Below are 24,350 nucleotides of genomic sequence, written 5' to 3'. Positions count from 1 at the left end.
CTGTGTGGCTTTTTTTTTATACTGGAGAGAAAAAACGCGCGCGTAAAAATAAAAAATAAAACCATCCAGGGGGTAGGCGCTCCCGATCGGCCAACTTCGGAAAGGCTCGGCATTTGCAGCCTGTTGCAGGAAGTAGCAGTGCTGCCGCTAGACTCTTGTGTGCTCACTGCTCAGCTGCTACAGTGCACACGCCTGGTGGCTCATCCTGTCTCGGGCGTCCAGGTGGAGGGACCCGGTTCAGAGCTCACGTGATTTTCAACGCCTGGGTTCAACCCTGATATGACGGAAATCGCAACTGTATCGTTAATAGAATTTGTAACAAACCTTTCAAGTTATGCGATAAGCGCAGAGCACGTTTACAGTTACATTTACAATCTTTAAATTTTTTGAACATCTGAGCTCTCGGTATACGGCATTTGTGTTAATGGAACGGAAGTCGCATGGAACGGAAATATGTAACCACGGTGCTGCCATGTGTGGCGGATGGTGCGAATCATAATTCACAAAACCAAAGACAAACTTGAAAGTATTAAATGTTTAGTGTATTTTAACAAGATGGGCAGCATTTTAATAAAATTCGTAGTCGATAATCAGGACCAAAGCCGGGGATTAGTATTTTCTCAAGTCTTTTTAGTTTTTAACGGAACAGTTTTTATGTAGATTTCGAATAAAGACTGCTTATTACCAAGGTGCGACTTCAGGAAAAATTTTATATAGTTTTTCGTTTCATGGTCCATAGACCCCAAAACCATCGTGAACTCAAATCAATCAAACAGAAAAATCGCTATAACTTCCATAATATGACCAATATCGCATCGGTTTGAACATATTATAACTTGTAGGAGTAATACCAAAAAACTTTTATCTGGATACACTTTTGATATGACCAACCATAACTGCAAGGGGTGAAAAAAAACAAGGATTGGAAGACAAAAAACGTTCATAATCCCTTAGTAAACACTGTCGAATTCGTTCAAAATGTTTATAAATTTTATAATTTTTATCTAAAATTTTTGTCTGAAACAATTTTTGATAAAACGAACCATTTCAGCAAGCGGACGAAATAAACAGGGGTAGGATTTAAAAAATTATAATTTACACAACAAATATACTATTAAATCCGTTATTATTTATTGTAAAACCTTAAAATATTATCTATAATTATCGTCCTAAATAATTTCTTTATAAGACCGACAATTATAGCAATGAGTAAAAAAACAAATGTTGAATGACAAAATTCATAACTCCCTTAGTAGGCACGCTAGTAAAACCGTTCGATTGTTTGTAAAAGTAAAAGTTGAAAGTATGTCTAAAACATTTTGTGATGCAACCAACCATTGCTGCAAGGGGTTGAATTAACAGGGGTTAGAGAACAAAAAAATAATAACTCCCATATTAGGAAGTCAATATATGTAATCTATAACCTTTGATTATAAATTTTCGAAAAATTGTCTAAATCTATAGACTGAAACAATTTTGATAAGACGAATCATTACCGCTAGGGACTGAAGAAAAAAAAACAGGAGTTGGGAAAAAAATTTCCGTATCCTGTATTGAATCTGTTATTTATTTTCACTTCGTAAATTTGGACTGAAACTTTTGCCTAAAGCAAATTTTTATACAAGGGGTAAAAATAACAAAGGTTAGAAGATAAAAAAATCATAACGTCTTTAGTAGATATACTCAAAAATCCGTTGTAAAAAAACCCAAACATGATCGATAACCTTTGGCACAAACAGTTTTTGATGAAACGAACTATTAACAGGAAAAAACGGGGAGGGGGGAGGTTGTAATTGATAATAATTCATACTTATATACTATCAAGTTTGTTCGTATTTATTTTAAACCGTCTTAATATTATGTTAAGCCTTGGTCCAAAGTAAATAGCCCACGTATTATTGCAAGGGGTATAAAAATAGTAATTGAAGGTCAAATTTTTCATTACTTACTACCTTATAATATATTTAAAAAAAAGGGGGTTGTCTGTGAAGTCGGTTTACGGACGATAATTTTACGTGATAACGTCATATCAAATTTTTTAAATTGATGCTTTTAAAAAGCCCGCCTTAACCTGTTTGATATTATAGAAGATTTTCTCGCGCGGTGGTTGGCCGGTTCTTGCACGCTCGGCTCAGGCGGAACGTGACAATGAGTCATGCTTTTTCGTGCGTGCAGCCGGCGTTCATCTATTTATAAGACGTTATCAGGTCAAAAATCATTTTAAGTTATTCAATGCTGGATGCATAGAGTTAAAAACATTCAAAACATTTTTGCTGCAAGAAATATGAGAAAATATTTAATCGGTAATTTTCGAATAATGGATATTGGAGATTATTATTATATGATGCTTCCACAGAGAAAAAGGTTTGTTTGAGTCAAACAAATATTTGTTTGTATATGGCGAAACAAGAATTTACTTGCTGTAGCAAAATGTTTTGTTGTCCTAACCAAATTTGGTGAGGAACCAAGTTGATTTGCTACATCTAACAAAATCTGGAGTTGAGTTGACAAAATCATTTTGTTGGGTCAATAAAATTTTTCCTACTGCAAAATATTTGTTTGAATCAAGAAAATCTATTTATTTCGCCATATATAAACAAATATTTTGTTGAGGCAAACAAACCTTTATCTGAGTTATTTATAATCGATTATTTTTTTTTTTTTTAATTTTCCAGAGTTTTGTTGGAAGTTTCCAGAATTAGTGGGTAGTAAATCTACCTACGCCTGTAGGCTGTGCTGAAAGGTAATTTTTTTATATACCTACCTTCATGGTTTAAAGTTTCGGTCTGTTAAACAAATGATTCAATATTCGACGTAGCTGCTCCGGTAACAAATTCTAGCGGTAGCGGCGGGTGCGGAAACTACATGTGATTCGCGTCAAGTAATGTAGTTGAAAACACAAGTTGCGTAGCCTATGTTTATTTAACACGCTCGGCTTTTTTTTTAGTAAGAAATTGACGTTAAACTTTGTGTCCCATTTTTGAGTTTCGTATTATAAGTGTATTTGCAACATGAGAACACACGTGGATTTGATCGTTACCGAGGTTAGATGTTCCACATCTCTGGTGAGTACTGAAAGACTCATTCACGTTTTTTTTATATATATATTGTCGAGTTTTAAAAGTTGTATAGTTAAAAATACGTAGGATGCCCGACGAAATGATTCGCCCCTGAGCCCTTAGTTTCTCTCGACGGCCCTGCGGACATTCGAGCGAGGCTTGTCAGGAAAGAGTAATCCAGCACCGGAGGTGAGACGAAGCCTACGTTTTTACAAACACTGACCGCAATCAACGAGCTGGTGATGGCTACCGCCAAGGTCGCGCGGAAATCCCAGTGACGTGGCCAGACATTTACCTCGGTAAAAACAATACACTGTTATAAATTTTCGTTAGTAATATTATTAATGTTTTATTAATGTTTGTTAATTTAATTTTTTAATAAGAAATCTTTCCATTACTTTTTATATTTTTGCATTTAAATTTTTTTTCCACCGTCGGTAATTTTAATGTTATCAAATACTATAAAACTCTACAGAGTTCTGTTGTGTTTGATGTTATGCAATTATCATCCGTTTTTAATTTTATTCCATAATAAGGTGGGGTGAGGAATGGTTATACGTAAGGGCATGTTTTTTTTTTTTGTGAAAAAAACATGATTGTACGTTAGACTGAAATAAGTTATGCCTAGTGTCAGCGGTTTCTTCCTTGTAATTGGCGGACGCCTGCAAGCGAAGCCATTGCCTTGTTCGACCGAGCCACTTCAGGACGCGTTTGCTTACGCACTGAGTTACTGATTGGTGTTCTAACAGTCGGCATGCACCTGAAAGAAACTCTACCAGTCACGAAACACAGACGATGCTACAGTGTTTTAACCCTCAGATGGTTTCGAAGCGTTTTCGCGGGGAAAAAAAAAAACACCTGCCCCTAGTTAGTTATACGCCTCTGGCAAGATCAATCCACGCGACGGAGAAACCGAATATTACTGACCCCGAACGTTCGTGCACCTTTTTTTTTTCTTTCGTGAAAGTGAAATTTAGGTTAGGTGTGTTACATAAATAATAAGTACAACGTTTTTTAAGTATTTATTAAAATACTTGCAATTTTTTTTTCTCGGAAGGATAAGTTTAAGCACGTCCAGATGATCGTTATTAATATGAACCATTGTTAAGTTATGTTAGGTTAGGTCGGGTCAGCTACATTTATAGCTACCCTTGACGCCCGTTCTGCAATGACACGGAGGTGGAGACGGATCACGTAAACGAAGACGGAACTCACGAAATGGAGTATCTACAACGGCACGCATGCTGACACGGGTCCGTACGGATTAACTGGGCAATTCAGAGCTCTTCCGTTTATTTACTCCGTGTGACTAACAGAAGCCGAGTATTTAGCTGGCGAGGTAACCATGTTTGTTTAAATTTTAAATACGTTAAGAATTGTTTCAAGAACAAATGTATCTAGTGTTATCTATCACTACTTTTTGTTTTATATATATACATACATACATACATACATACATACATACATACATACATACATACATACATACAACCGCACACACATACAACGCACACATACACACACACACACACATCCTATTCGTAATGTTCTCGGAGCTCAACTTTTTTTAAATTTAATCAATTTTCGAAACCGACAAACGCTCGTTGGTTGCCACTTGTTACGTTTCCGTGAACAGACGCGATAGTGTAATGTTCCGTGAGCTCAGTCTCAGTTTAGTGATCCGCCTCCGTTTCCGTGTCATTGTAGAACAGGCCTAAAGCGTAACGTATAAATACTCGTAAAATGGCGTTTTTATTATTTCGGATATGTCCTGTATGGATCGCAAATTGGTTATTTTTAAGGGCCTGTCACATCATCGCGGTCTTCATTGCTTTGTGGTGGCGTCTGACTGATGCGTCGGAACTGGTGGTGCAGATGCGGATATGGCATTTGATTGGTTCGCGTGGCACATGACGTCAGATGCTGATGGTGCAGTCGCGTGGAGCGGATCTTACTGACCAGAGCTGACGAACTTGAACGTCCGAGGTCAGCGCCATTAGCATCTTTAACTCACGAAAAATATTTGCCGCCGTGAAGAACGGTTAAATCGCGTGATAAAAATTATTTTCAACAAACGTTTTAATTGTATGTTTATGGAACTTCGTATTGGGCTCCGTTTAGTTTAATATGTTTTCAGTTGAGTTGCAGCGTGTGTAGGCATTAGAATAACTTGTTTGGGGTCCGAATATGTATTAAAACTCTTAATTAAATTTTTAAAAATATTCGAAATTCCTTTAATACACGTTTACATCGAACTCTCTTTCGTATACAGTTCTCGAGTAAGGTCAAAATAAATAGGCTGTATAGCAATCTACCGTGCTGCTTTCTATGTGTGATCGATTGAACCAGACGCGCCAGACATGTGAACGCGGCACGTCGTCACGGGAAATCGTCCGTCAGCCAGCGCGGTCGGACAACACGGACTGACGGACGGACAGATCAGGCAGTCAGCAAGCACGGCGACGACTTCGTTATCTGTCGCGCCGAGAGCGTGGGGAGGGGGTAGTGACGGGGGGGAGGTAGGTGGGGGTCAGAGGTCAGCGGTTGCTGGTTGTTGCAGAGCTGCAGCGCAGAGCCGGCCGCGGCACCGCGCCAGTGAGCCGTCATGCCCGCCGGACACTCGGATCGGGGCGGAGCCCGCCTCAACCAGGTGAGGGCGCGCGCGACACGCCAGGAAGAGGAGCTTCCGGCGGGGTCGAGGTCGGGGTCGCGGGCTAGCGCTGGAGGAACACCGCCCGTGCGATCCGCGCGGGCACCGACACTGCCAGGCTGAGTTACCAACGTAACTGTCAAAAAACTACGCGCGAAGGACGCTATTGTTGCGATCTGGAGGATATAAAATCTCAAAACATCTTTCTACTACCGGATTTCAACGCAAAAGTTCTTTTGTGCGTCTTTTTTTTTTCTTCTTCACGAATACATTTAACTATGTAATGTGTCAAATTACAACTAAATAGGTCCTGTTTATTCATTTCAACAAAACCGTTCAACACAAGAAGGTTCTGTTGGCTTACATCGTGTAAACAATCGCACGTGACATTTGTTTACATCCGTTGATTTTTTTTTTTTACAGTTCTTCTGTCCCCCGCACACATGATGCTGGATTCACGATTTAAAATGATAAGCGAGTGCATAGCTGGCCATGCACATGACTGTGCGCGCACGACCATGTGCAAGATCGGTTCACAATTGAAATCTTACTGTTAATTTTAGCCAATGAAATTTCACGAAGTATACATCTGCTGGTAGTGATAGTAGATAGCCATATTAACTACTGTGAACACAGTTTTTTTTCTCCCAACAATGTCGCTATTCACGTACCGTCTGTTCGCTTACTTGTAAACTACACAATGAATGTTGATGTGGTTTTTCGTATTTAGAGGATTTCCTCCGAAAGGTTTATGTCTATAATACTTTCATATTAAATTTAAATATAGTCGAGAAATCTCGATGTTTTGTAATAAAGTCGTAAAAATACGTTTTAAGGGCGCTTATGTGGCTTACGCAGACTTCAAGTTAATGTTCTACAGAATTGTATGTCCTAAAAAGGCCTACATAAAACTCACAGCAACCATTTTTATCTTTCAAAATTTGTTGAAAAATAATGAGTTACTTGCGAAGCTATTTTGACTGATTCAGTATTAATCCGTATTAAAGTAAATGTTAGTTGCATTATCCATTTAATTTAGATTAAAATTGACCTTTACACAATATCATTAGTCCATATTTTGATTACGCATATTCCATTAATACGAACGGATCTACAGTTTCATGTTAAACGACTTCGATTCCCAGTACAATTGTATATTTCGATGACAATAAATAAAACGTTCAATGTTGCAGGAATATATTTGAGCGTTGAGTATTTTTCACATGGACAGCTATATATAGCCCACTTTTTTTAATAATCACATGTATCGCTAGTAAATTTATCTTAAGTAATTGCATTAATTGATTTTTCAAGCTGCAATGACCTGAGCATTGTAATCTCTCGAAAAAAAATTAGCCACAATATGACTGATAAATATAAAAAGTTCTGAAGACCCACCAAAATGACACTCTAGTCATCTCGCAAAGGCTGCTACGCCATGCTTCCGTGGCAGAAATGAAATATTTTCATTTCCCTCATATGCACACGACCGTTCTATGCGATGTTGTGACTCAGTAGCAGTAGGTTAGGAGGCATGGCGATCATATTCCACGTGGGGAAATAATTTTGATGGAACTAATTGACGTGTCTTACACTGACGTACTTTTCTGTTAAGTGTGCATTTATCCCCGGGAATATAATTTTTTTTTCTCGATGATACTATTTTATTGATTCCAGATAAAGGTTACAAAAGCAATACAATGCTTGTCCGGGAATTCGAATAAGGACCTTAGTTGACAGATGAGTAGCTATTGTGCTGTTTTTATCAAACGGATTACAAAATGAATATATAATGGAGTGTGTATAAACCATTCGTTTAAATGGTTACTCACGTTCTAAATCGGTAACATCGCGAATTCGATCACCTTCTGGTTACAGTGTGTACTTCCTTATGTCCATTAGTGATGAATGGCGGCGTATTACGTAAATCCCTCTTCCTCCCCAGTTTTATTAGATAGCGTCTTTTGTTATTAATTTGTATTTTTTTATAATAGAAAACTACAGGACAATTTTTCCATATGTACCTCATAAAATTCATGTAAACAAACAAAGTTTATGGGTAGAAAAATATTTTTGACGGCGAATGAAGGCGCTCTTTCAAGGTTCTTCGGCACCACCGACCGCTTCTTCGTTCAATCCCAGACACAGAGTCGAGATTTCATCTCATCCATCTTCCTCGGGCAGACATGACACTCGTACATTATTACAGTTTCTTAGGTGCTTCATACGAGAGAATGACTGATGTTACCGTTGTGACGTCATGTACTTCGATGTAGTCGGAGTCCTTCAAAGCGACAAGGGAGGGTAATCAACTTAAGTTTTCCGACGTGGTGGACTTTGGGACGAACACAGGATTAGCTTATCGCCGCTGCCTTGTGACGAAAGACAGCGGCGCGAGGTAAGCTTCTCGTGGCTGGTGTTTTAAGAATAATGATGATGGCTCCAACTGATTGATGCGCGGAGTGTTATTGCCGCAGCGCTTCTGAGGCGATTCCGCGATGGTTGTACATTACTTTCCGCAGTGCGGAGATGACGGCACAACACAACACCCAGTACTGAACCCGAATAAGAAATTTTCCACTGCTGAGATATCCCCAACACGGAATCAAACCCAGGACTTGTGGCTCAGCCGGAAGTCCTCCGCTAGGCCTTTCTCCTTCGTCCGGACAAAACTGTTGAACTGGTATCTAAAAATATTTAAGTCTAAATAAGGCAACGTTGGCGGTGAAGTAAGTACAATCAGGGGCGCAACAACAAGGGGGGGGGGGCAAGGGTATTTTGCCCTCCCTCTGAAACCTTGAAGTGGGGGCAAACAGGGGCAAAGAAAGTGCTGTGTAATCAGTTTTTAGATAGTAAAACTGCTTAAATAGCACCATTTTCCACCTTGAAATACAAATTTTCCCGGGGGAGGACCCCCGGACCCCCCACTTCAATAGGGGAGGATCGATGATTCTTTATAAAAAGGTATATTGCCCCCCTTTTGCACATTTAGTTGTTGCGCCCCTGAGTACAATATATGGTCGTTTTGTGACTACTTTCTTCCAGCACTTGTTATTTTTAAGAAAATATTTATGAATTTCCTTGCAGTCCAAGATTTCACTGATCAAAAATATTGTGGAATATTACATGGGTAATTAGCCATTATAAAAGCGTTATCCAATCCGTGGTGTCGAAAATTTAATTGGATTAATGTCTCTAGGCTGAAGACTCAAGTTTGGAGCCATTTTCAATTTATTATGTTTAATTAATTGATTTTGATTCGAATATCATTCAAGGTCATAGTTCAAATTGATATGTCAGGATTACCACCTTGGAATATTTGTCCCGACTGCTATATCACCAAACTTCACTATCACATTAGTTTATTTAAAAGCAGTAGACACAATTAATAACTAAAATAATTGAAAGTATTAATAAGAGTAAAAATATGGTGCTCATAAATTGAGTTACACTGGCATTTGGGCATTATATTCCATTGCTTAAAAGTGTTTATGGAAGTAAAATTTGTTCTCTTCAGAATTTAAATGAAAAAAAATTATTATAAATATATTATTTTCAGAGCAGTGTAATATGTTAAAATTTAGGTTAATTTAACCTGCAATGATGAAACTATTGAACAAAAAAGTTGATCTTTGATTGTGGCATTAAATATTTATCTTCCATCTTTACTACCAAACCTTGCAACACTGTCATAGATACCAGCAATAACATGAAGAAAATTTAAGTGTTACACTTTGAGATTTGTCATAGTGCATTTAGAATAAACAGTTAGTTGTTTGTTGGAGTATCAATAATTTTTTTTATTACTGCTTACTAACTTCAGATATGGTCAACAGTAAGGTCATTAAAAATGGAAAACAGAGCAACAAAAATCATGGGAAGTTCAGAAGGATATGCTCTGAAATTACATTAAGAACCATCTCAGAATTTAACTGAGGTGATCCCGGAGGAGGGAGGGGGAGGAAACAGAAAACTGGATAACCATATAGTAAATAAGGGAGTATAAAAGGTTACCAAAGTCACGAAAAAAAGTAACAAAACTAAAGACTGGTCATGAAAATCACAAAAAAAAAAAAGTCAAAATACGCAGTAACATTGACGGAAGTCACAAAAGGTTATGCTAACTTGCATTTTGTTTCGACACCTCACTTCAGTTAATAGTCACAAATTTAATATAAATATTTGGATACACTTAAGTCCACTTAAATCACACAGAAATTATTTTTTAGAAGGTTTTATCTTTCTAACATAAAAATCGGCACATTCCTGCGTACAAAAAATATGTTTTGTATTAAGTTAAATTTGTTTTATTACATATAAAAAATACCCTATGATATGAATGAAATTTTATTATAAGGTCTTTAAAAAAATCATAAAATTGGTTTTCCAGGTAGTATTGCAGACACCCAGACTCCAGAATCATTCGTCACATTATTAGTCAATCTGGTTTGTACAGCTGGACGAGTGGGCAATGGGTCACGTCTTGTTTATTATATCTGCATGCAAGGGCAGATGTAGAATTATGTTCAGGGGAGGGCCAAATTAAATTTTCTAATGCAATTATAGTGCAATTAAAGATTTAAATATTTAGTACATTTTATTTGTGGCTCAAAAACATCATATTATCTATAGTACTGCAGTAAACTTTAGTAAGTTTGGTGAGATATGATAAGGTATTATGAGAAATCTGAAAATTATTAAGGGTTCAGGGGGAGAAGCCACTCTCTCTGGATCCGCCAGTGTCTACATGGCATCTACCACCATTCTTTTGCCTGCGAACCATTTTTGCATTGAAGAGCAAAAACATAAATTGGGCCAAAATTATTACGATCACTCTGGGAAATGGTGCATTCCTTATCTGTACTTAGAAATTTTGGAAGGATAAGGATGGTGGTGGAGGGGGTTGGTGGTGGTAATTAATTAAACATAGTGCCAAGGAAAGCAGCTATTGATTTTAATTAGTTTGACAAAGACAAAATATTTTAGTTTAATAAATATGTAATAGGGAACATGAGAAAAAACTGAATTTCATTTTGTCAGTGGAAGTAGGGAGGGAAATGACACCTGTTTGCCTGTTTTTTGCTTTCATGTTCTTTCTTTTTGTTTGTGGGAATGATTGAATGATTTTTTTTTAGTTTTATTATTGTTTTAGGATTTCTTATGATTTAAGGAGAAGGGGGAGGGGAATTAATATCCCTCCCCCCCCCCCCCCCAAAAAAAAAAAACCCCGTCCTTGTGTATGCTCCTGATACAGTGGCGTAGCCAGGATTTGTGTATGGGGGGTGGCATGCCCCCCCCCCCCCCCCCGTATTAAAGAGGGGGTCCGGTGGGTCCTCCCCCGGAAAATTTGGATTTTAAGGTGTAAAATAGTGCTATTTTAGCAGTTTTCGGTTCTTAAATTTAAATATTGTAATGGTAAAATTTTTATTAATTTTAATATGAAATTTGTTTGAGTGATGAATAAGAAATTAATTAAATATTTGGTGCTAACGGGGGGTTTGAACCCCTAACCCCCCCCCCCCCCCCGGCTATGCCCCTGTCCTGATAGGAAAGGAGTGTTAAAGACATTTTTAAAGTTTTTGACCAAATTGAGGTGAGCCAGAACTTATTGATACCTATCTAATCAAAATTTAGAGTTAAACTGGTTAGACTTTTTTCTGTATCAGATATTTTCAAGTAAACTTCTTTTTTTAGTCATTGCCATTTTACAAATTGAATCAATACTTGTGCAATGAGATATTTATTTTAAGTCAACTACTGTTACAGGACAGGTGCAGATGATGATAGACAGCAAATGAGACAATGTGATAACCTGTGCCAGAGTCTACTGCTACAATGTGCCATTGCTCTTCCTTTCCCCCTCCAACCAAAAAAAAAAAAAAAATTAATATTATATTTGTTCTGCTATCTCCCAACTGTGTCAATAAATAATAATTATTTTATGGCATAAGTTATATGCCTATTAGATTATGCCATGACATTTTATTAGGATGCAATACTAACTACTCATATAGTAAATATTGTGTTTTATTTTTATGCTTTAATTTTCGTACAGATGTGACTGAACAGTAATGCAGTTGAAAAGTTCTTATTCTATTGGTTATTTGTAAGTTTATTATAGATAATTTTGTGTTGGTTTGTAAATTGTTTAAAACCTTAACTTGGCTGAATTAATTTTTGATATGACCAACCATAACTGCAAGAGGTTGAAAAAACAAGGGTTGGACAAAAAAAATTATAACTTTCTTTGTAGGCACATCTTTGAATTCGTACAATTTATGTATTACTCTCATAATTTTTATCTAAAACTTATGTCTGAAACAATTTTTGATTGAACAAACCATTACTGCAAGGAGTGGAAAAAGATATACTATTGAATTCTTTATATTTTATTGTAAAATATCCAAACTTTATCTTAAACCTTTGGCTGAAACAATTTTTGATGAAACAAACTATTACTGTAAAAATAGGGTTTAAAATTAAAAAATATATAAATAAAACTTTCTTAGTATTAAATTTGTAGAAATTTATAATAACCATCCTAATGTGACCTTAAACATTTGTCCAAAATTTATACAACAACGTATTAGTGCAAGGATGAAAAATAGTGTTTGAAGATAAAAAATAATTGCATAACTACCTTAGTAGGCATAATATGAAATTCATTAAGACATTTAATGTTGGATGCATTAAGTTAAAAACATTCAAAATATTTCCACTTCATGGAATATGAGAAAATGTTAAAAAAAAAAAAAATTAATATGGGTAAAATATAGGATATTATGAGCTACATTAAGTTCTTAAAATTTTCCAGGAGTTTATAGAAATTTCCAAAATATTCTCAGAAGAAATAGGTACTTCGAAATCTTTTCACTTTGAAAAGGGGAGGCAGCTGCCCCCTCCCCTCCCCGGATATACCCTTGGGACTTTCAGTATGCCAAGGCTTAGGAATTGTGTGAGGAAAAAATAACTTCAAATGTACACCTTTGCATGCACATCTGACAGCAAAAAACTATTGGTATTTTGTACCTTGAAATAATGGTCTATATGCATGAAGGGTAATTAGTTTATCTTTTTTAAAATAATGTTAAATTTAGCACCACTTTTATTGATCGTAGACCTTTTTGAGTGAGAAATGTAATGGGCTAGCAAATTTTTCTATCACATTATTTGCCCTTTGACTTGAATATGAAACATATCGAATCAGCAGAGCATCATCCACAATAATATTCACACCCTAAAACAAGTTATACTTCAACTGCTTGAATACAGTTCTTGAACCCACATATTAACTTTATTTTGGTGCAATATGGTTTATAAGCAATTTTAAATACGTACAAAGAAGATCCAGTTTGTTTTCTGCAGATGGTTCTCCAAAAATCCCAGCAAACTTTATGTGCTGGTTTTACGAAACAGTTGCCTCTGGTAGTGTTCTAGGCAGCGAGGGCTGCTTGACGGGCTGGCCGGGCTTGTTGCAGATGGAGAACCCATCGTTCGTGCACGACTCGGAGGGCCGCGACGCCAACAGCACGGTGGAGATGGGCGAGATAGAGCGGAAGGCGTTCGGCTGCCCTCAGGCGTGCGTGTCGCTGCAGAAGCAGCAGCAGCTGAAGGAGAAGCGTCTCCCCGAGAGCCCCTGGCACCACCTCAAGACCATCTTCCTGGTGGGAACGCTGGTGCTGCTGGCCGCCTGGATCGTCGTCTACGTCACGCTCAGCCAGACGGGCGCGCTGTGAGAGCCGGGAGTGCTTCCCGGGCGTTCCAGAACCCACAGCTTCTTTCCCCGTGCCGGGTGGACCATGAGGCAGTCGACACAACTGTCAGGACTAACGGGCACACACACACTGGAGAACACTTTTAAGTGATTACTTTTATACCGAGTTCTCGCTGCCTTCCTCTCCTTTCTACAAAGGGCACCACAGACCAGGGACGTGAACTTTCTCAACGTTCCAAGATGTGCACGCAGTGTGTGCTCCATGACCACTCTGGGTCATGTTGGGAAAATTATTGTTACTTGTGTCTGCAGTCAATTATATCTACTCGGAGATAACAGTGTAGCAATAAGGCAGATCAAAATGATGTGAGTGTTAATAGTGAGCAAGGTTATTTCACAATAATGGTAATAGTTTTAACATTCCTATGTCACCAAGACAGAAAACCAATATTTTCTGTAAAAAAAAAATGAATTGAAAGACAAAAAGACACATAGTTACTAATACCACAGTTGTAGATTATTTTAATGTTTTCAAATCCTACTGAAGGTAGTTCTTAGTACTCTGAAACATATTGTACTACAATATAATGCCACTCACAGTTTTCCAATCATTTTATTCTATGAATAGTTTAACCTTGACACATTCACCACATTTGCATCTCATGCACGCCAAATCTATATGGCCAGCATAGCACCAATTTGTTTATTCACAATATCCTTTAGTTGCAGTCTAGTATTCAGTCGTGTGCAGAGAGGATGTAGTTTTCTGCTCCTCCACACCGATCAAATTTAGATAGATTTCCGCCCCCAGTTTTGTTCTACCGTGTCGTGAGTCGGATAGGTTGTAAATATATGAGTGTGTGACACCCAGAGGCACAGCGCCTCGTTGCCTAGCCGCGGGCCTGGCTTACTCAGTCCCAGGGTCGTAGGTCAGTGGGTGCTCCACTCCCTTCCTTTTTTGTTAGGCGATCGTAATAAATCCCTAGTTCAGAATTTTTTGTAAAATGGCAACAAGCCAGGACAACCTCATGGACGTCACTGCTAGTGATCGCGCCGCGCCGGCGTTAAGAGGACTAGCAATGAACTTGATGACCGCGCGGCCAAATTTCTCAGCGTAGGTCAGCATGCAGGGTCCTCACATGCCTCCCAGATTCCAGATAATGACGTAGCAACCGCACCAACTGCTACAGCCATGCCAGCGCCGGCAGTTGCTAGCTCCGACACCCAACCTCAGGCACAGACGGACCCACCTACAGGTCCGCTCCCATAACGGTGTGGCATGATGGCCAAAGTGCCATACGAGAGGCTGTATGACCAACTAATGCAAAGGAAAGTAGCATTCAATGCCAAAAACACACAGAGGGGTACAATGTACTACTTCTCCTCAGTACCCATGTACCAAGCAGGCCTTAAAGTAATCGCAGATTCTGGGGTCGAATACTTTGTCACCCGCGCCCCAGAGGACAAGCCCCTAAAATTCGTCCTCGAAGACATACCTGCCGGCACCACCGCATCACCAGTGACCTGCTGGCCCAACAGGTCCCTGTAATTGTGATACACCAAATGTAGGATTCAGGAAGGCTCGCCCTCAACATGTTCCTGTTGGACGTGCCACAGGGCAGTGACGAGCAAGTGAACAACATCAGGAATGTTTTTGGCCTGAGGGTCCGTGTGGTTGACTACAGGCACCCAAATGCCCCAATGCAGTGTGGCAACTGCTGTCAGCTTGGGCATGTAACAAAGCAATGCCACTTTAGGGTTGCGTGCCCCCAGTGTGTGGGACCTCACAAACACCAGCATGACTGTCCAAATCCGCCAAAGTGTGTCAACTGTCAGCTTGGCCACAATGCCAAATACAAAGGCTTCCCTGAATACCTCAAGGCCATGGCCCGCCACCGGCCTAGGGACAGTGGTACCTCTAATTTGAGGCAGACAAACTCAAACCCATACCAGCATGCTAGGCAGTCGGGCCACAGGGCCCAACAACCACAAAACTTGCCACAGAGACGACCAACCCACCAGCCTGACAATGATGGCTGGCAACAAGTCCGCCATGGCAGGAGGGCCAGAAGCCTGCCAAGGGAACACCAATGGCAAGCCCAGACCAATGATTCCAGGGCTTTGACGAGGATTACCCTGATGCTCTCGCGTGGTCCCCACGTCAGCAAAGGGGACAGAGGCAACTTAACACCAGAGCCACGTTCCACAGACAAGCAAAGCAACCGCAGCAACAGCGCAGGCAGGAACCGCGCAAACAAGGCTGACCAAACTGCAGGCTGCACTCCGGGAAAATGCCAGGCAAACTGCACCGGTTCAGCAGCTTGCCCCGGTGCAGCAACAACCTGCCGCCAGTCGCTGCCAGCCGACGCAACCAGTCTCTGCCAGCCTTCCACTGCCGCTGCCCCCAATGGAGGTTACGCAGGCACAGACTGAATCCAACTTCAAGGCATGCTCTGTGCTACAGGGCACCCTTACAAAAGTAGCCACCACACAACCTATCCACATGGACATAGCCACCAAACTAGTCAACCTCCTCACAGCCTGGCTTGACACAACTGTCCCCCTAGAACTCAAGAGTCCGCCTTGCAGTTGAACTAATCACTGCCATGTCTGAAGTTGCCCATGCACACACACACACTAATCCCATCATCACCATCAAGACTGTTGCCACGTGGAACGCCTGCAGTGTCCGCAACAAAACACAGGAGCTTGAGCTATTTCTTAGAGAACACAACATACACATTTTAGCGCTCATGAAACACACCTGGCAACCACAGACACATTCAGGCTACAGGGATACATCATACATAGGAAGGATCGTACAGCTCAGGGGGAAGGGGTTGCTCTAGCTCAACCTCACCACCAAGGACAACTCCCTCTGGAAACTCACTAAATCCCTTTCCAAAAAGCCGGTCACTATCCCTCCTATCCAACTCCCGACAGGAGGCGTGGCCTACACACCCGCAGAAAAGGTGGCAGCACTGGCGGACAGTCAAGAACTCACCTTCCGACCAAACGGCCAGCCTAATGACCCAGAGCACGAGCTACTTCTCACTGACCAAGTCAGCCAAATCAGAAACTCGCCCCTCCTGAAGGAGCCTGTACTCACCTCTCCTGAGGAAGTGAGGCATAAGGTCGCTCAAAAACAACAAGGCGCCTGGTATGGACAAGATACCGACGATAGTCCTGAAACAACTACAGCTCTGCAGGCAATCGCCACCTGCATAAATGGCATATTTCACACCAACACATGGCCAACTGTGTGGAAAAATGCCAAAGTCATCCTACTCCCCAAACCAGGTAAAGATCCCCGTATCCCTAAAAGCTATCGCCCCATCAGCCTCCTTAACACACTGTCAAAAATAGCAGAAAAAATCCTCGCCAGTCGCATCCAACAACATCTGGAAACAAATCAAGCTCTCCCCAACTACCAGTTCGGATTTAGAGCGGGGGCACTCAACCACCCACCAACTTGTGAGGATAGTTTAACAAATAACATTATCTTTTGACTGGAGACAGTACACAGCTGCGACATTTCTCAACATAGAGAAGGCCTTCGATCGTGTGTGGCATGAAGGCCTACTCTATAAACTTCATACAGCACACATCCCTGACACGTCCGCACACTAGACTCGTACCTACACGACCATCACTTCCATGCCTGCATCCCAGTTGCCACCTCCACACGCCATACCATTAAGGCTGGTGTGCCACAGGGCAGTGTTTTAGGCCCCCTATTATTTAACATCTATGTGGCTGACTTCCCTGCCTCTTATATCTAAGGAGAGGGGTAAATAGATTGTGCATACTGTGGGTTTGGTGATGTGCTAAGGGGGTGGTGAAACCATCTATTGAAAAAAAATTGTTTGCTTGGCAATGAAAATTCAACAGTTATACTTATCACGCAATTCTGTATAAATTAAATAGCTATTGCAAAAAAAAAATGAAACATAAATGTAGTGTTTTATGTATTATTATTATAGATTAAAAGCTAAAAATGACAACCTCAAAGTTTACAATGTGCTCCAAACCACATAGTTATCAATGCAACTCAAACAAATTAATAAAATTTGCAGCAAGAGTTGGGATCTAACCATCACTGGTCGGACTTACATCAGCAACTCTATCTTTTTCAAGATCAAAGCCACTCTTAATCAAAGGTAATAAAAATTTAAGCAACATCAAGGATAAAATTAAAAATGGAGAAGTAATAAACTATAGTATTCTTATATTTTCCCCCTAAAAAATTAATTAAAACAATTTAACTATGACAGCACACAATACTGTAGAACCAAAACAAGCACGAAATCTATCTGCATGTTCTTAAAGAGGTTTTGTTGGCATTTCACTCTAAGAGAATCCAAAAGTATTTTTATTTAGGTATGGTCCTTAAAATTGTTATAATTTTGAAAAACAGATTTATATAGATTCATATATATCTCAAATTTACAATTTTATAAAAATAAAGAGTGTTAACTGTAACAATTTGCCTTGCTAAATTATATATTTTATGTGACCAGGCTAAAGCTGTTTACTACTATTTATATGTGTGTTACCTTCAACATCAGAAACAAATTTTACAAATACTATAAATGTGAAAAATTGAATGTTTGTTACTTAATCATGTTGTTACTACAGATAGATGAAAGTTGGAACACACAAGAGTACTTTTTATCCCAGAAAAGTGCACAGTTCCTTTGGGAATAGTCATTAAAATCCATTGACAAAGACAACTAACTCTAAGCAGCATATGCTCCATAGCAGATTGGCATGGTTGGTATCATGTGAGCAGTGTAAAATATTAATAAAAAAGTAAAAATGTATTTTTGACTTTTCAAAATCCCACTTTTTAAGAGTGTAATCTACATTAAAAGTAAGTGTTTTTAATTGTTACCACTGAAAGTGTTATTAAAGTTTTATATTTTTTTTATCTCTACAAGAGATAAGAATCTGTGCATGAATAATGTACATGATTATCTATGTAATGTACTTTTTTTTTTCTCTCACATTTCAAAGTGGCCAAGGAAGAGTTGGTTTGGTTTTCCAAAATCTTAACAGATATCAAAGTTCACTAAGTAGTAGATAATTAATTTGGCATGTGTAATCCACATAGAAAATAGATAAAAATTTACTTCAATTTTTTTTTAAATTCATTTAAGTACAAAAAAGGATGGATTTGGTTACATTAAGACAATGCATATCACTAAATCTAAAAAAAGCAAGAAATTTTACATAAAAATTACATTATAAATGAAGAGCCCGTTTTGCCTCTCATTAACTTCAACACCAGGAGAGTAAAGCATGAGTTAGGTTTTATTAAAAGCGTAGCATATCTCTGAATTCAGTAGTATAGAAAAAAAAAAAGACTTTATAAGAATCATTAAAAAAAATTTTATAAGTTTTTGTAATTTTTCCCGAACGTGGTAAAAAGAGATAGGTTTATTACGGCTATGGATATTACAGGATCGATTAGTTTTAATTTTTCACAAACTATATCAAAATGAAATACATTATTTAAAAAATCTTCCTCCTAATGAAGTAAAAAGAGGTGGGCTAAGTTTGATTTTATTAAAGTTAAACATTCCTCTGAAGACACTTAAGAAAGGTAAAAAATGGCACACTCACTGTTCACTAAAATTAAATAGGTATGTACATTATCTTTTTTATATTTCATCATTGTAAAGGTGTGTTAAGATGAAAACCTTGAAGCCATTCCTCAAGAGTCCACTCTGGTCCATTTGGTCATTACTACATGCTGCCAACCCAATCACTGCGCATCCGTGCTGCCGACACATGCGAATTGCTCAGTGCAATGAGGAAATATTATCTTTGAAAGATTTGTGCAGTGGGAGTGCATGACTTGATGTAAGCTTTTGGACATACGCCATTGCTAAGCACATGTATGTCTGTAGAAGAAAACTACAAAAAAACCAAAAGACAAAAAACACAAATTAAGCAAAAATTGCTGTTGAAACAGGATATATACACCACATAATATTCCATAACAGGAATATGTGCTTTTGTCTCTTTTCAACTGTTGTGCTGAATTTTTTGGGGTTCAATTCATCATTTGTGGGTTTTTTTTTCATTCTCTTAGTCCATTTTTCTTTGTTTGTTGATCATATTCCTGTTATGGAATATTATGTGGTGTACATATCCTGTTGACAAGAGCAATTTTTGCTTAATTTGTGTTTTTTGTCTTTTGGTTTTTTGTAGTTTTCTTCTACAGACATACATGTGCTTAGCAATGGCGTATGTCCAAAAGCTTACATAAAGCAGTGAGGAAATACACTCGTGGGTGATGCTGAGATCAACAGATGAATGGTTGAGGGGCCTCAAGTTGATGGTCGACCCTGGCACTCGACACACAAGTCCCATAGTTAACTTCCCCAGCAGTGACTCCATCGCTTGGGGTAGGTCAGTGTGTTCTCAACTCTCAACCGGCATGTCTGCGTGTGCGCGCTCGCGAGGCCCATCGCCTTTGTGCTGTGTGTCGACCATCCATCTCGTGTTCACGTCTTTGTTCGTTAGTTAGCTGCATCCTGGGGGCCTACACCCAGGGTATCTTCGCTGGGTAACAACCCTGCTGTCCACGCCACTGACAATGGTTAAGTCACGACGGCCCTAAGGACGTTCACCAGCTCAAGATTGCCCGGGGCTGGTACATGGGTCCTAACCTTTATTATGCTAGCTGTCACACCAATTTCTCATTAGTAGACCTCTCATCTCCGTATCCCACCTCGAACAAGGCGGTAGGCATTAACCTCATTAACTATAAACTGATTCTTTAGTGCAACCATACTTTTCGTAAGAATATTTCTAATTGATCACACAACTTCTTTACTACCGTCAACCCTTACTTAGGTGGAAAGTTAGTAGAATATAAGGAACTAAGAAGCTCTAGGTAACAAAAGAACGTAAAAAAATATATACCTATAATGGATATTGCTACACATTTTTAATAGAAAAAGCTTAAGAGAAACAGGTTTTGTTTAAAAGGATTATTTTCCCCCCTAATTTACTAGACTAGGCCTAGTATTACAGAACAGAACCAAAAAAAAAATATGTAAGTTATCAATACAATACCTTAAATCAGTTGTTAAATATCAACTAACATGTGTCCGAGAAATCTAAATTCAACTACAAAATGTTCATTAAAGTCACTTAAACATATCTTTACACACAACTTAAAGAGCTGCAAGTGGTTCTAGAATTACTTGCTGATGCAACACAACATAATAGTCATATTTTTCACTCTTGCACTAGGATGAAATCACTTGAGACAGAACACTATGAAATAAGTCTGAAAGGAAAGTGATATGTGTGTGTGTGTGTGTGTAGGTACATATGTATATTTAATGAAATAATTAAGGGTATTACACCATCACAAAAATATGTATTAAATAAAATAAATACACCCTTTGTTTATTTCAATGAAATATTTTTGCTACAGCAACAAAATCTGAGATGGTTTAGAGTTTTAGACCATCATTCAATTAAACCAAATCCAAATTATCTGTGTTCCATCAAAAATACTTATTTTACAATAAAAATGTTGTTGAGTCCAAATTCAAAGACATACGCCAGCTTTGGGAAACTTTTTCCACCAGTAAGTTGTGTAGATTTTTTCAACTTATTTTGTTGTGATGAAACTGTAGCCAAAGTTTGTTAGTTGAATTCATTATATATTTTAAGAGTGGAAAAAAAAAAGTTAAAAAATGATAGTCCAATTAATTAAATACATTTTTACTTAAAATGTTTGTCCACGAAATAATCTCTCTTTCATTTGGTCCACATTCACCCTCCCCACTGGAGCTCCACTCGACTGTGGCTCACTGCTCGTCTCTTGCCTCGCACTACTCACTCATCTGCCGCCCACTCAACACAATCCCGACGCAACAGTATCTGCGAAGTCCATACACTTTCGCTAACCAAGGGACACTCGCCCTCTTCACTTCACTGCGTCTGGGGCTAGTGTACGCGGTTTTTATGCCCCTCAGCCCCCCCCCCCCCTCCTTCTGGAATTGTAGCGCACCCCTTTGAAGTGTCGCATCCTCAGGGTCCCTCAACAATGGCGTCCTAGATACACCACACTACGTGGCGGGCTCCGGGAGCCCACAGAATCCTCCAGAGGGTTGGAAAGTTTGATTACAAAGCACCGAGAATGGGGATAACGGGGCACCGTTGCAAATACGATTAGGAAAGCTGCGCTAACGGACAGTGCCCCACCTGCGGGCTAGTGGGCAATTGACTAGCTAACAGGACCACTGGCCTGCCTTTAGTGAGCGTGTAACAATATAAATGAACTTGTAATAAACATACCGTATTGACCCGAATATAAGTCAGCATATAAGTCAATCTATTGTTTTTCATTTAAAAATTTGAGGAAAATAATTTTTAACATCAAAAAAAATTTACTTGCTTATAAATAATCTACTGTACTCCTTGGGAACCTACTGATCACATGATTACACATCTTCAAATGTATTGTATACACACATTATTTCATAATTTTAGGTTACACACCAAAATTACTTGTAAATTTCTGTGTTACAAATGTGTTACTTATAAAAATAATCTTGCACCATTATCAAATTTAAGAAAACTTTTGTCATGCAAAATAAAATAGACATGTTTTTTAAGGTTTTATATGAATGATTTCTTGCAATTTCTGAAATGCTCGCATATAAGTCAGGTGTGCATTTTTTTTATGAATTTAGGGGAAAAAATTTGGACTCATATTTTGGAAAATATGGTATTTATATGAGACTGTGAAGGAAATGTAAAAAAAAATTACTTTTTCTATGTCTTTATCATTATACAGAAAGTCAATTTAAATGTACTAATGTTACTGTCAAATAAGCTTTCATAAATTTTATTTTATATATTTTAAATTATGTTATGGTTGGTGTCACACAATGTTTTTCTGAATACATGTCAATGTGTGTAGTAGGCTATTACGCAAGAATGGTTTCAGTTTAACCCCCTAAAGTTGTTAATTTTTGTATGAACTACTAAAGTGAGAGTTTAAAACGAACAAATGATTGTTCAGTTTTGTTTTCTCTCATTTTAGTGCTTGATAAATAAACTGGAATAAAATGGATGTGAACTGACTGGATGGACTGAATGAGGACTTCAGAACATCAAGCCAGAAATGTGGAAGAGAATATGTAGTCCCTTTGAGTAAGTATTTGAAGCAATTACATTGTGGATGCCTGCTGACCAAAGAAGTAGGCTTGTTTATTTGATACTAGTCTTTTTACGCCCTCAGAGTGAAGGGGTGATATTTCCTTTCCTTTTAAGATCATACACATCCAAGGGAATATCTAGGGAGGAAGGAGGCAGCTACCCTACCCCTTCCGAAGTGGAAAAACAAGGAGCAAGGAACTGTAGTTAGAACATTTGTTACTAATCCTTATGAAATTCTGTTCAAATTTATTTTTGTTAGTGCATTATGTTCTTCCTGTTGGTTTTGTTTATTACTGTATGGCACCATCCACCCTCCCCCCCCCCCCCATTAAAAACGTAGAATTCCCCCCCAACCTTTCCCTTTCTGTTTTAAGCGGTATACACCCTTGATTATGTTCATTCTTTTTTTCCTCCTCTCTGCACTCACAGAAACTCCAGCACTGGTAAAGAGCTAGCCAAACATCTTGTAAGGTGACAGTTAAATGAAAATGCTTTGCTCAGAACGTACAGGCAGGGCCAAATAGGAGGCGGAGCCCTACGGAACCAAATGGTGCCGATCCGGAACGGCCCAGTTACACATCAAATGTTCTAAAAACATCACTGCACATGTCTACATATCGCTCGTTCAGCATTACGTGGGAAAAATATTTTAAACAGCTACAGCACACTAAGGAAAATGCTGCAGCGAGGGAGGGGATTTTTCAACCTCCTTGGCAGCACCCCAGTGACAAGTATTCCCTTTCTTTACTCTCAAGACATTTGGCCTTGCTATTTAAATACAACAAATAATTTCTGAATTTACAAAATTTAAGTTTAAAAAAGGATAATGAACTCATCATTTACTTATGCCACTCAAATTATTTCACATTAATAATGAAAACAGTAAAAAGGATTTCATCAGCTGAGAGGAGCAACTACTGTGGGTATCTATAACAGTGGAATAAAAAATCAGAATAACTTAAAAACTAAAATTTTCACGTTAGCATTAAAACGACTTGATTCCGTTACCTATGTGACGATGCTAACAAATTACCCAGCAAAGATAGTTCTAAAACCAATTTTCCAGGGAGTTCACATAGGGTAAGGGAACCGCTATCAGGGTGCATTGAATCTAAATGTAGAACACGTACACTTCAAAATACTGCAATACAAGATAACTAAATAGTATTTACTCTATTAAGTTATTCCGGTATCTTAAGTAATCACTTTGGCTGAGAGCATGTTTGCATCTTAAAATTGCTATAACCTTGTAAATCTAAAAATTGACACCATCAAGCCACAGTTCTCACCACATGAAATCAGTGCATAAATAACTTGTTCTACAGACCATATGCATTTAAAGCACAACATTTTCTAGAAGTATAATGAATCAGTTTTACAAGGATGCCTTTGTGAGGTTATAAAACTAAGCCATGTTTGAGGGTTAAATATCTTTCAAAATGATATATGAGATGCCATAGAGGTGTACTTTAGAAGAAATTATTTCCTAACTTCTACAATAAAATTGGTAAGCAAGCTGCTGACCTTCATAGTGCAGTTGGTAGATGTGCCAACCACCTTTGATGGAAGGGGGTTGTGAGTTGTATGCAAGATTAGGTTTAGTTAGCTAGTACTGACAAATAGAGCATTAGCAAGACTAGTACAACAATTTAAGCAAGCGTGCATGTCAGTATATTAAACAAATCTGTAGTCACTTCTATAAGTAACAACACAAAAAATTACAACTATAAACTGATGT

At 38.5% G+C, this 24,350-nt stretch overlaps 1 protein-coding gene across 4 annotated transcripts in view; it reads left to right on the top strand.

Moving 5' to 3' along the window:
- LOC134530335 (uncharacterized) overlaps positions 1-18,246 on the top strand; it is a 66,637-nt gene extending 48,391 nt beyond the window's left edge. For 3 of the 4 annotated variants that reach the window (XM_063365075.1, XM_063365073.1, XM_063365074.1), the window contains exons 2-3: positions 5,620-5,709; positions 13,188-18,246. In XM_063365075.1, the coding sequence (XP_063221145.1) occupies positions 5,665-5,709; positions 13,188-13,445 (303 nt within the window). In that variant the 5' untranslated portion in view covers positions 5,620-5,664 and the 3' untranslated portion in view covers positions 13,446-18,246. The remainder of the gene's footprint in view (positions 1-5,619; positions 5,710-13,187) is intronic. The other variant, XM_063365076.1, reaches the window with a different exon arrangement.
- The last annotated feature ends 6,104 nt before the right edge of the window (positions 18,247-24,350 follow it).

This window comes from Bacillus rossius, chromosome 3 (genome assembly GCF_032445375.1).
Source record: "Bacillus rossius redtenbacheri isolate Brsri chromosome 3, Brsri_v3, whole genome shotgun sequence".
Taxonomy (NCBI): Eukaryota; Metazoa; Arthropoda; class Insecta; order Phasmatodea; family Bacillidae; genus Bacillus; species Bacillus rossius.
The sequence above is the reverse complement of the archived record's forward strand: the minus strand, read 5'-3'. Positions and strand labels throughout refer to the sequence as shown.